We start from the raw sequence: 13,105 nt of genomic DNA, 5'->3' as shown, positions 1-13,105 counted from the left end.
CCCACTCTCCCCCAGAGTCAGCCCTGCGCCCTCTGTCAACCCATGCAGGCCATCTGGACCCAGGGCCTGTCCAGACCGAGGAGCACGCCCAGGCCAGAGGCCTGCCCTGACCCAGGGGAACACCCGGACCCAGGAGAACACCTGGACCCAGAGGCCTGCCCTGACCCAGGAGCACACCCGGACCCAGAGGCCTGCCCTAAGCCAGGAGAACACCCTGACTCAGGAGAACACCTGGACCCAGGAGCACACCCGGACCCAGAGGCCTGCCCTGACCCAGGAGCACACCCGGACCCAGAGGCCTGCCCTAAGCCAGGAGAACACCCTGACTCAGGAGAACACCTGGACCCAGGAGCACACCCGGACCCAGGGGCCTGCCCTGACCCAGGAGCACACCCGGACCCAGGGGCCTGCCCTGACCCAGGAGCACACCCGGACCCAGGGGCCTGCCCTGACCCAGGAGCACACCCGGACCCACGGGCCTGCCCTGACCCAGGAGCACACCCGGACCCAGGGGCCTGCCCTGACCCAGGAGCACACCCGGACCCAGGAACCCACCTGGACCCAGGAGCGTGCGGCTGGCAGGAGCTTGTTCTGGATGAGCCTGAGCGCATCCTGCGCGGCACGGATGACGGCCGCGTTGTCCTCGTTCTCCCGCACCCTCAGACTCTCTGCGGGAAACGCAGTCGTCGGAGGGCCCACCACCCAGGCAGGTCACGGGGTACCCCAGACGGGCCCACCCGCCAGCCACTCATCACCCGGCACCCAACCTGCCGGTCCAGGAGACTGTCTTGTGGCTCTGGCCACAGCGGATCTAGCCTGACCCCAAAGCCCCTCTCCAGGCCGTGAAGTCAGGGGACCAACCGCCCCACGCCCACACTGCCCTCGGGATGGAGGCCCCACCCGGCCCTCGGCCCGGGGCCTCCCCGTGAGCTCTGCCACCCAGCAAGCCTCAGCCGGCACCCCTCCAGCGCAACCCCTGTGTCCAGGCCTTGACGCTTCCCTGCAGGGCTCAGGGTGCCCGGTGGGCCAGGCCTTCCTGTGGCTGCGGAGGCCACGTGACCTCCAGCCTCAGCCTCACCCCGCCGGAGGGGCCCGGGCCATGTGGGGCGGGACAGACGGTCAGTGCCTCTCGCCCACGGGGCTGGGATGCAGGAGCCCCACGGTGCCAGTGTGGTCACGGCCCATGTTGTCACAAACGTGCCAGGAAACTGTTTTTCTCGATTCCTCCCCCAGCCGCCCTCTGGCCCGGGCCGGGGAGCCCTGCATGTCAGAGGGCTGGCGCCCCGCGGCCCCCACGCCGGAGTCCCCTCCTGCGCCTGCCTCACAGCCCGAGAGGCCCGAGCACCGGAAGCGCCCTGGGCCCGTGGCCCCGGCGGCCCAGCGTGCGGGCAGCCCTACCTGGGGAAAGGTCCACGGCCAGCGTGTACTGGCGGGAGCCCAGCCCGTGCTGCCGCACGAACCCGTCCGGGTCGCCGTCCCCGTCCTCCGGGGGCGGCCCTCCCGTGCCCACGGCTCCTGGGCGGCGTGCGCAGGCGGGCAGGCTCTTGCTGCAGCAGGGCTGCTCCTCGTCCCTGCTGCCTTCCTCAGGCACAGGGCACCCGGCGGCCCGGGGCACCAGGTCGAGGTCGAAGGGCAGCAGCAGTCGGAAGCAGCTCTCTAGCTCGGTGAGGCAGCCCCGGATCTCCGCGGACATCTCTAGGAGGACGGGACACGGCTCGCTCAGCCCCGGCAGGAGTGCCGACCACTCCGGGACACTCGCAGCGACACCCTCAGCCGTGCCCAGCAAGAGCCCCCTGGACAGCACTCCTGGCCGCTCCCTGTCGAGCTCAGCTCTGCCCCACCTGCCCACTCTGGCTGTGGCTGCCCGCGGGATTCCCCGGCTCTGCGGCCTTCCTGAGGCCAGGCTTCTGGAAGGGTCTTTGACCCCCGCCCTTCAAGGTGCTCCCGGCCCTGGGTGCCCCCACAGGGAGGGCTGGCACAGGAATTTGGGGAGACGGGCAAGACCACAGGTGGTGGCTGTCGGGGTCGGATGGACAGCGACGCTCAGGCCACCGTGGGATGTGGGTCTGCAGCGTGGCCGTCAGGGCCGCAGGACAGGGTAGACGGCCTGCAGGGGGCCTCCCCCGCCCTCAACTTGAACCAACTCCATCCAATTTGTCTACCCACCTGCCCCCAACCCCCAGTGAGCCGCAGCCGGCACCTCCTCCAGTGCGACCCCTGTGCCCATGGTCCTGGCAGTTCCTTGCAGGGTGCCAGGTGCCCGGGGATCTAGGTCTTCCTGTGGCTACGAGGTCAGCTGACCTCCGGCCTCCTCCTTCCCCCCCTCCGCCACCAAACTCCCAGAGCAGGCCCTGGGACAGGGGTGCACCGCTGGGCATGGACCTGAGCTCCTGCCTGGCAAGGAGCAGCAAGAGGGGAGGGGAGCGGCACCCCCATTCCCCAAAGCTCACCTTCCATCTCCCTCGCTGCCCACTCAGACCTTTCCTTGTAGATTCTGTCCAAGCGCTTCTGTTTCTCTTCTGCTCGTTTTCTTTCTGCCAGAGTGCGAGCATCCGAGTCTTGGAAATCTACCTGATAAGTTTAGCTAAAGGTCAGACCCAACTACAAAGAATCCAACGAAAACGTCACTTGCAACCAGGCCTGACAGAAGACACAGCAGCACCACTATCCTCAGAAGCACCACGGGCAGAAGTGCTATCATCTCAAGTTCACACCTGCTGCTTTAACACACCGAGTAACACACTCGACGACAACACTACACCCCAGGATGGACACAGCTATCGGCGTATCCTGGTAAAGTCAGGTAAAAAGGCTTCTAGTCACAAACATGCTGCAGGTGGGAAGGGAGGCTGCTGGCCAGACCCAAGGGCCTGAGAACAAAGCGCGAGGGGACCCCAGGGGGCAGCGGGAAGGGGGCAGCAGCCACAGGCCTGGAGCGGGTGGGAAGGAGGGGGCAGTACCGGTCCTAGCAGGTGTCATCCACCCAGACTGGCCAGGCCCAAGCGCAGAGCCCGGCAGAGAAAAGGGCTGTGTCTGAGCAGATGACTCTCACGCTCCTTTTCATCTTGTGGAAACCAGGGCCAAAGGCTCAGCCCCACGTGCACGCGGGGCCGAGCTGAGGCTCTTCCCTCACAGCTGCTCCTCCGGCGCCAGACCACCCCCACCCCGCCCAGACCCCACAGGCCGGGCGGTGCAGTGCAGGGCTTGCCCACCTGTTTGCTGTGCTTTAGGAAGTGGAAGCCTAGGGCCAGCTTCTTATACGCTGCGCCGTACTTCTCGTTCCAGCCACGGACGGCCCGGGTGGCCGCCTGCCTCAGCCTCTGTGCCACCTCCCTGGGGGGTGGCAGGGGCCGCTCATGGTCAGTGCCCAGCGTGAGCTCCAAGAACTCCTGGAAGTTGGAAACGACCAGTGTCCTGAACTGGTGAGACCTGGCGAAGAGCTGGTCCAGGACCTGGAAGGCGGAGAGGCGGATCTCCGCATGCTCCTGGCTCAGCTGGGTCATCAGCAGGTGGTAGGCGTGGCCAAGCTGCTCCTCTGAGGACCTGGAGACACAGCCCCGGTGGTGGCAGGGACACGGACCCTTCCAGAGCCGCCCGCCCTCCCCCGGGTCAGACGGGCCCTGCCTGTGCTGGGTGGCCCACAAGCAAAGCTTTTACTACCTTCATCAGATGAACAGAAAAACACATTTCCTGACACAAGAACCCTACGAGGTGGTGTCAGCGCTCACACTTTCACTGAGACCCAGCCAGGCGCTTTCGGTCATTCGGCCGGCTGACTGCCCATCCACAGTCGAGTGCCCACAGGGCCTGAAGGACTCTCGGCCCACAGCTAGCAGCGGTGCAGAGACCCCAACCCAAAGGGAGACCACCCCCGCCCCCCAGCCCTCCTGGAAAGCTCTGTGGCCTTCTGGGAGCCACCCTGGGAGGTGTACACACAGCAACCCCTCTTTTGTTCCTCTTCCCAGCTATCCTCACCCTCCCCACCCCGAATGCCCTGCTCTTTGGGGGTTTTCAGGGAATGCAGCAAAACCTGACCTGAGTCACCATTTTACCAAAATGTCAATTCTTATCACTTAAATGATCACTTAAGTTCTGTTCTGTAATCACATGATAAGAATAACCAATAAATATCCTCACTTCTGTTGCTAGCACCTGAGAAGCTCTTGGCTAAGAGTGGTGTCCAAAAACAGACAGGACCTCCCCCCCAACACAAGAGTCCACCTCTGTGACCTCTAACCTTCCTCCCACACATGTTCCAACACTAAGTAACCGTTAAATCATACACATGCGCTCAAAGATAGGCACCCACACAGAGAATGGAACAGACCTGTTCTCCCTAACGCTGCACACCCCTGCCTGGAACTGCTGCCCCAGAACAGGACCAAGCCCTGCAGGGCCCTGGGGAGATGTCCTGGGGATGCTCGTTTGCCAGTTCTTTCCCAGCAGAGAAGCGATCACAGGGACAGGCAGCAGACAGCTGACCCCAGAGTAGCCCCACAATCTCCTAGGCTTGTCACAGGTTTGCTGAGACCTTGAGCCTTAAGACATACTTGCAAATTTTCTTCAGTTCCTTCATTTTCTCGGGGTTCACTTGGGGCTCTCCTGAAGTTGTGAGTTCTTCTACCAACTCTGAAAGTTTCTGATCCATATCTAGAAACAGGAAACGAAGAGACGCTAAACGACCACCTAGTATTTCACAGCTCTGGGCTTTATTAGATGTTCGCTGGGTTCCACAATGTGTTGGGCACAGGGTGTAGGCACAACGCTGAAAAGTCCTTGCGACCTGACCTCTGACCCCGTGTTGCTGAAACTTAATTCAAGGTGAGATTCCGGGCTGGGTCAACAAGACATTTTTGATGGTAATTAGGAAAAGGGCAACAACAGAACGGTGCTCTGGAAGTCTACAATCTGAGACCGCCAGCGAGAGCCACGGAGCACGCAGTCACGCTCGGCGGGAAGGCAAGGACCAGAACGGCCTGAATTACACTCAAGTAAGCTTTCCCGCAGGACAGCAGGCGCACCTCTTCCCCGCCAGCTTGACCATCCCTCCGAAAGCCACAGGGTGGCCTCTAGACCCGGAGGGCGATTTGCTGCAACTCGATCTGCCCGCGGGCAGCCGCCACAGGCGGGTATGGAGAAAGCCGAGGAGCCCGCGCCGCAGGGAGAGGGCCGGGGCCGCAGGAGTCGGGGGTGGCGAGGACGACCGGCGGTCCGCCGCGTCTCCCACCAACAGTACCGTCTGCCCTCGCCGACGCTCGGCCGCCGGGACAGGCCCGCCCTCCGGAGCAGAGCCCCAGCGCCCCGCCGCCCTCGGGCCAGTCGGGGTCGACGAGTCCCCGTCCTAAAGTCCGGGGCGCGGCCGGACCGAAGAGGGCGGCGTCCAGAGAAGGACGCGGCGGGGGCATCATGGGGCGGGGGACGCAGGAGGCGAACCCGAGAAACGGCTGCACTCCGACCCCGGCCCCTCGGCCGCCCCTCAGTCCCACCTACCGCGCTACCGGCCGCTCGCCTCAGCCCGCCCTTCCGGCGAGGGGCCCGCCCCCATCACGTGCTCCAGATCACGACAGTCATTGGCCGGCCCTGGCCCTGGCGGAGCAGGGGCGAATGTCTGACCGGCCGAAGCCCCGTCTAGCCGGCTGGGCGGCCGCTCTCTGGTTAGCCCGCCCCTTCCGGCACAGGCACCGCCCTCCTGCTGTCACGTGACCCAAGCGCCGCGAGCGGAGGCCCGCCTGGACCCCCGAGGCGTGGACGCGGGGTCAGGGCCGAGACTTGCGCTGTGACGCAAGCGCGCTCCCGACCGAGGGGGTGGGGTGGGGCTTACGACGCTCGAGAAAAAAGGAGGCGGGCGGGCGCGGCAAGGCCTTAAAGGGGCCGCGTGCGCGTGGTCTGGGCCGGGCCCGACTGGGGGTGCGCGCTCGGCTTTTCGGCGTCGGCGCCGGAAGCGTGGCGGCTCCTCGGCTCCGGGCCACCAGGTGGGCGCAGTTCTCCACGTCGCGGGGGACGCTGCCCCCTGGCGCTTCCGAGAGGGCTCCCCGGGCCGGGGCCTGGGCGGACGCCCTCGCTGGCAGCGCCCTCCCAGGTCCGTGGGCAGCGCGGGGAGCCCGGCCCGGGTGACCCTCCCTAGAAGACCCTTCCCGGCTCGTCCCGGGTGCGGGACCGGCGCGGGGCTGGGCGTTGGTCCTCCCGAGGCCGCGGCAGGGGCGCCCCCAGGCCTGACGGCCCCGCGTGCTCGGACGCCCGCCGCAGCCGGGCCCGCGGGAGGCTCCCCAGGCTCGCGGCGCCCGCACGGACCGGCGAGCGGCAGCTTGGGTGTGCGCGGGGGCCCGGGTCGGACAGAGGCGGCCGACGGGCCCGCGCCCCTCCGCGGGCGGCGGTGCCCGACGCGCCGGGCTCCCGTCTTGGGACGGAGAACAGGCCGCCGATTGGACCGTGCGGTACCGCCGGCACGGAACGCCCGGAAGAGGGGGACCCCGAGCGGAGGGAGCGGCGGGGGGCCCGGGATCAGGGGTGGCGGTTACCCAGCCTCGCCTCTGTGCTGAAATGTCGAGTCGGACCTTTGCGAAGGGTGACTCTTGTGGTATGTGAATTACAGCTTAATAAACAGCTATTAAGAAAGCGGGGGGAGGGGGAGGAACGAAAAACGAGGCAAAACCAATTAAAAAGCGGAAGAAGTGGCCGCCGGCCCCCGCCTCGGGTCTCCCTTCTGCGGCCACAGGGCGTTTCCCGTGAGAAGCCCCTCCCCGCCACCAGCTCGCCCCCTGGACTCCTCTCCGCGGCCCTCTCCTGCAGACCCCTCTCTGCCCCACCGCCCACTCGTCTCAGCCGATGGGGGGTCCTCTGTCCTTATACGCGCTTGGGCCAACGACCTCGGAGGCCCCCTGGACCCCTCTTCCTTTCCCCCAGCTCAGATGTCCAGACAGCCCCGCCTTCAGAGGGAGTTCAGAATCTGCGCACTTGGACATTCTACCGCCACCGCCAGGCCCCTGCCACACCCTCAGCCGGTCCCCGCAGTCACCTCTGCGCTCGCCTGCCCCCTAGAGACCATTCACCTCGCCGCAGCTAGAAGGACCCCCTAGAGGCTAGTCAGATGGTGTGATCTCCTTGCCCCTTCATCGGCTCCCATCCCACGGTGAAGCCAGAGACTTTAACAGACCACGGGGCCTTCCGGGTCTGTGCCGGTCACCCCACCACCTACCTCCTGCTCTCCCTGCCTCTGCAGCCGCTGGGCTTCCGGAAGCCACCCCATGCCTGCAAGGCTGTGCATCCTGCCTGGCATGTCGTCCCTCAGCCTCTCACCTCCCTTGCTGTAACAAGACCCCCTTGCCCCAGCCCTTTCTTGTTGGCTGTGCTGGGTCTTGGTGCACACGTGGGTTTTTCTCTAGTTGAGGTGCACGGCTTGTCTTATTTTGGAGCACAGGCTCTAGGTGTGCAGGCTTCAGTACTTGTGGCTCCCAGGCTCTGGAGCACAGGCTCGGCAGTTGTCACACATGAGCTGTGTGTGGAATCTTCTGGCCCAGGGACCAGACCTGTGTCTCCTGCACCGGCAGGCGGACTCTTCACTGCTGAGCTACCAGGGAAGCCGCCCTACCTGCCTGCTCGGGACTTGGTCCACTTTGTCCACAGTGCTTATAACCCTCTCTCACACGGGTTTCTAATCTCATCCTCAGGTAATTGGGGTTTTTCCTCTTCTGTTCTCAGGAGGTATGCTCCATGAGGACAGGGATCTTTGTCTTGTTTCATGATGTCAGGCGCACAGTAGATGTTCAATACTTGGTGAATGTTGAATCAACAAGAACAAGGAAGCACCTTAAAAGCAGTTGGAGAGAAAAGGGACATTACAAAGATAAGAGAGCAGCAAATTTTGTGGCCAGAACAACGCAAGCTCCAAAGCAATGAAAAAAAAACCCTGCAGCAGTAAAAGAAAAAACACTGTCAACCTTGGATCATATGTGCAGTGAAATGTGCCCCCCAAACTATAAACTGTGGTGAAATGAAATCATTTCAGGCAAAAGCTGAGTGAATTCATTACCAGTGGTTTTACGGTTTAAGAAATGTTACAGAACTTCTTCAGAGTTAAATTAGAATTTAACTGATATTTGGAAAGTTTCCACATATTTGGAAATTAGCCATCAAACATCTAAATAGTCCGTGGGTCATGTAAAAAAATCACAATGGAAACTAATATATTTTTAACTGCATGAAAAAAACATTAAAATGTAGGGATGATTGTGTTGGAAATGAAAGGCTCCACAGCAGTAATCTTCCCCTTAAGAAGCTAGAAAATAATTAAATCCAAAATAGACTTTATTTTTTTGGGCTCCAAACTCACTGTGGGTGGTGACCACAGCCATGAATTTGAAAGCTGGTTGCTCCTTGAAAGGAAAGCTATGACAAACCTAGACAGAGTATTAAAAACCAGAGACGATCACTTTGCCAACAAAGGTCCATCTGGTCAAAGCTACGGTTTTTCCAGCAGTCGTGTACGGATGTGAGGGCTGGACTGTAAAGCAGACTGAGCGCCGAAGAATCGATGCTTCTGAACTGTGGTTGGAGAAGACTTGAGAGTCCCTTGGACTGCAAGGAGATCCAACCAGTCCATCCTAAAGGAAATCAGTCCTGAATATTCACTGGAAGGACTGATGCTAAAGCTGAAGATCCAAAACTTTGGCCACCTGATACGAAGAGGTGACTCATTTGAAAAGACCCTGATGCTGGGAAAGATTGAAGGCAGGAGGAGAAGGGGACGACAGAGGATGAGATGCTTGGATGGCATCACCGACTCAATGGACATGAATTTGAGCAAGTTCCAGGAGTTGGTGAAGGACAGGGAAGCCTGGTGTGCTGTAGTTCACGGGGTCACAAAGAGTCGGACACAACTGCGCGACTGAACAACAACAAACAAAATAAGCAGAAGGAAGAAAACAATAAAGAGCAGAAATCAATTAAAAAGAAACAATGGGAGGAAATAATCCAAAATGTGCTTTGTAATATCTATAGAATTGAAATTCTGATTGATAGAAAACTGACTGTAGCTAAACTGATCAAGGAAAAATTAAGGAGAAAAAATTGATCAAGAAGAGGAATGACCGCGCATCACAACATGTCCTACAGGCATTGCAATAATAGAGCACATTACAGATGATGTGCTTAGCGAAGTCCTAGCAGATCAAATCCAGCCATACATAAAAAACATAACAAACCAAGTGGGATTTATCCAGGAAGGCAAGTTTGGTTTAACCATTCAAAATCAAAGAATGTAATCTTCCATATCAACAGAATAAAGAAGAAAAATCACATGGTAATTTCCTTAGACAAAAAAAAAAAAAGGACATTTGACAAAATTCATCAATTCACAATAATAATTCTCAGGAGACTCCCTCAACCTGGTAAGGAACACCCAGAGGAACCTGCAGAAACCTCATTCTTAACAGTGAAAAGTGACACTTTCTGCCCAAGAAGGGGGACAAGGCCATGACGCCCTCCTCCTGTTTTAACCACGAGCTGGAGGCTCTGGCTGGTACAAGAAGGGAAGAAAAAGAGACACAAGACACGGACATTAAGAAGAAAGAAGTAAACTGTCTCTATTTACAGATGATACAATTGTGTACATAGAACAGGCCTTAAAATTTGCCAAGTAAGGCTGGTGAAGGACTTTAGCAAGGTCACAGGCTACAAGGTCTATATATAAAACCACTATGTCCTCTTTCCGCCATCTTTCCGTGCCGCCAGAATGGTGCGCATGAATGTCCTGGCTGATGCTCTCAAGAGTATCAACAACGCTGAAAAGAGAGGCAAACGCCAGGTGCTTATTCGGCCGTGCTCCAAGGTCATCGTCAGGTTTCTAACAGTGATGATGAAGCATGGTTACATTGGCGAATTTGAAATCATTGATGATCACAGGGCTGGGAAAATTGTTGTGAACCTCACAGGCAGGCTAAATAAGTGTTGAGTGATCAGCCCCAGATTTGATGTGCAACTCAAAGATCTAGAAAAATGGCAGAATAACCTGCTCCCATCCCGTCAGTTTGGTTTCATTGTACTGACAACCTCAGCTGGCATCATGGACCATGAAGAAGCAAGACGAAAACATACAGGAGGGAAAATCCTTGGATTCTTTTTCTAGGGATGTAATACGTACAAATAAAATGCCTTAGAGGACAAAAAATAAATAAATAAATAAAACCACTATGTCTGTTACCATATTGGAACTACTGGAAAGACAAATTTAAAGGTTATGTGTGCAATAGCATTAAAAATCTTGAGGTAATGAAGGTTAACAGAATATGTCCAAGGCATGTACACTAAAAACTATAAAATGTGAATGAGAGAAATAAAGTAAATCTGAGTAACTATGTGGTGAGAATGTGTCATGAACTGCAAGACTCAGAACTGTTGATTTTTAAGTCCCTGTTATGAACTAAATCAGGCCCCCCTTCCTTAAACCATTATCTCCCTGTGACTCTATTTGGAGGCAGTTACCCAACCTAAATAGCATATTAAAAAGCAGATACATTACTTTGCCAACCAAGGTCCATCTAGTCAAGGCTATGGTTTTTCCAGTCATGTATGGATGTGAGTGTTGGACTGTGTATAGAAAGCTGAGCACCGAAGAATTGATGCTTTTGAACTGTGGTGTTGGAGAAGACTCTTGAGAGCCCCTTGGACTGCAAGGAGATCCAACCAGTCCATCCTGAAGGAGATCAGTCCTGGGTGTTCATTGGAAGGACTGATGCTGAAGCTGAAACTCCAGTACTTTGGCCACCTCATGTGAAGAGTTGACTCATTGGAAAAGACCCTGATGCTGGGAGGGATTGGGGGCAGGAGGAGAAGGGGATGACAGAGGATGAGATGGCTGGATGGCATTACCGACGCAATGGACATGAGTTTGAGTAAACTCCAGGAGTTGGTGATGGACAGGGAAGCGTGGCGTGCTGTGATTCATGGGGTCGCAAAGAGTCAGACACGACTGAGCAACTGAACTGAACTGAAGGTTAAGTGAGGTCAGAAGGGTGCAAGGGTGGTATTCCAATGCTATAGGACCAGTGTCTTGTGTGGACAGGGCCTTGCCAGGATCCAGCGGCCGGCACCTTATTCCTGGACTGTGGCCTCCAGGATCACAGGAATATCCTCCCATCTCAAGTAGACCGAGACCATCCTCAAGTCAACCTAAGAATTCTACACAATTCCAGTTTAAACCCCACAGACTGGTTTTTTCCCAGTAGACCCTTATGAGCTGATGCTAAAATGCAGTCTAGAAAACCTAGAAAATAAGTCAACAAAAGGGACCCATGCTCCCTGATTTCACAGTTTCTGGGGCACCAGCACACAACAACTCGACTTCCAGGCGCCTACCCAGGAGGAATGAAGGAATGTCCAGAGGCGCGGGTACCAGCTGTCATGGGTACCAACTGTTCTGGGAAACCGCCTGTGTGGCCGTGGTAGGTGGACAGCCAGGCTGGGTGAGCGTGGAGAAGCAGGGCTGCAGGGACCATGGATGTTTCTGGGTGAGACTTGGCAGAGACCCAGAGCTCAGTCTGTGATTCGTTTTGAGTGGAGGTGAAACTCACCTGAGTCATGAAGACAGGAGCGATGGCTGTGTGGGGCGAGTGGAGAGTCTGTGGGGGCCGGGGTGCTGGCCACCTGGGCCTGCTGGCTGAGGTGTGTTAACATTCAGCAAAACTCATCCAGCTGTCTGTCTAGCAAATGTTAACACACAACCAGCAACCCCACATCCTCCCATAGAACGCGAGTGAGTGCATGCTCAGCAAAAGTGCCCAAGAATGCTCGTGGCTGGTTTACCTGGAAGCAACCCAATGTCCACCGGTGTGCAGACAGGAAGTCACCCTCACGTGCCAGTGGGAACCATCGGCAGGAAAAAGGATGAGCTGCCCTGCCCGTGGGTGAGCCACCAGGGACCCGACAGCGGGGCTCTGTTTTCACCATGCCTGAGTGGCCTGGCTGAGTCACTCTCAGCAAGAACCAGGGTCGCCCAGGACACTGGCCTGGGAAGGCCTCGGGGGCAGCCCAGAGGGCTGGACTGGCTTGCAGGCCACGCACACCAGCATGCGTGGTAGAAATCCATCTCTTCCACATGCTCAGTTAAGACCTACTTCCACAGACAGGAAAGAGCAAGAAAGCAGGCAGAGATGGGGGCGAGGCCAGCAGAGACCCCCCACTGTTTCCCTCCATGGGTATGGATGGCAGCAAAGAACCCATCAACCCACTGACAGTTCTGCCCAAGTGTCTGCAGAGCTGCAAGCCCACACATGTGCCAGGCCTGACAGGCGGCATGTGGACTTGGGGTCCGGGGAGACCCCACTTAAATAGTGCTCCATTCTCGGCCCCAACTAAGCAGAGCACAATCACAACCTGGAGGCCGTGGTCTCCTTGGGACGTGGACCCAGGGCACAGGGGCCAGAGTGGGCACCTGGCAAGGGAGCAGAGAGCCAACCGAGGCTTGAAGCTAGAGTGGCCAGCACCAGCAAGGAGCCCAGGTGGGCTGAGGGCCAGCGAAGTGCAGCGGTGAGTCCAGGAAGGAGGCGGCCAGGGAACACGGCGGAGAACAGGTGTGAGGAAGTGGTCAGCAGAGGCCACGAAGCTCACCCTGACCCTCACAGGAGGTGTCTGCAGGACGACAGGGACGGAGGTGAGTGGACCAGAGCTCACCTTGGCCGGGCCCTGGGGACCTGGTGGACCAGGCGGCCCAGGAGGTGCACCCTGCCTTCACCAGGCCAGGATGGCCTCAGCTGCTTCCGAGCCCTCATCGGCCACCGTGACAGAAGCTGTACCCATTGAGAGGAATTTGCCCAAGGGAAGTGGGCACTCCTGAACTGCGGGGACCAAAGCAGTGGACAGAGGGGCCCATGTGGCCCCTGATTCTAATCCTTAACCCGCCAGGGCACCATTCCTGCTGAGGATCAGCAGGCAGGGCTGAGCAGCAGACCCCATTCCCGCTCAGGACGTGGCGTTTCAGATGCCAGGAAGGACCCCCCCCCCAAGTATCGGGGGTTGCTTAGGGGTGCCATGAGGCTGAGGGGGCCCTGAGGCAGGACGCAATCAAGTGAGTGCAGTTCTTGAGTGCCCCGGGGCCCACCCTGGACTGACA

At 58.2% G+C, this 13,105-nt stretch overlaps 1 protein-coding gene and 1 pseudogene across 4 annotated transcripts in view; one reads left to right on the top strand and one right to left on the bottom strand.

The window, feature by feature from the left end:
- UVSSA (UV stimulated scaffold protein A) overlaps positions 1–5,644 on the bottom strand; it is a 32,380-nt gene extending 26,736 nt beyond the window's left edge. Inside the window, exons 1-6 of one of the 4 annotated variants that reach the window (XM_065914010.1) lie at positions 5,491–5,644; positions 4,551–4,650; positions 3,213–3,543; positions 2,451–2,571; positions 1,399–1,695; positions 556–668 (exon numbers count right to left, since the gene is read on the bottom strand). In XM_065914010.1, coding sequence (XP_065770082.1) covers positions 556–668; positions 1,399–1,695; positions 2,451–2,571; positions 3,213–3,543; positions 4,551–4,648 — 960 coding nt within the window. In that variant the 5' untranslated portion in view covers positions 4,649–4,650; positions 5,491–5,644. The other 3 variants (XM_065914008.1, XM_065914009.1, XM_065914011.1) reach the window with 3 other exon arrangements.
- Positions 5,645–9,688: 4,044 nt separating this feature from the next.
- LOC136152627 (small ribosomal subunit protein uS8-like) lies at positions 9,689–10,185 on the top strand (annotated as a pseudogene).
- Positions 10,186–13,105: the final 2,920 nt, after the last annotated feature.

The sequence above is a fragment of the Muntiacus reevesi genome, chromosome 22, assembly GCF_963930625.1.
Source record: "Muntiacus reevesi chromosome 22, mMunRee1.1, whole genome shotgun sequence".
NCBI lineage: Eukaryota > Metazoa > Chordata > Mammalia > Artiodactyla > Cervidae > Muntiacus > Muntiacus reevesi.
This window is presented reverse-complemented; position numbering and strand designations above follow the sequence as displayed.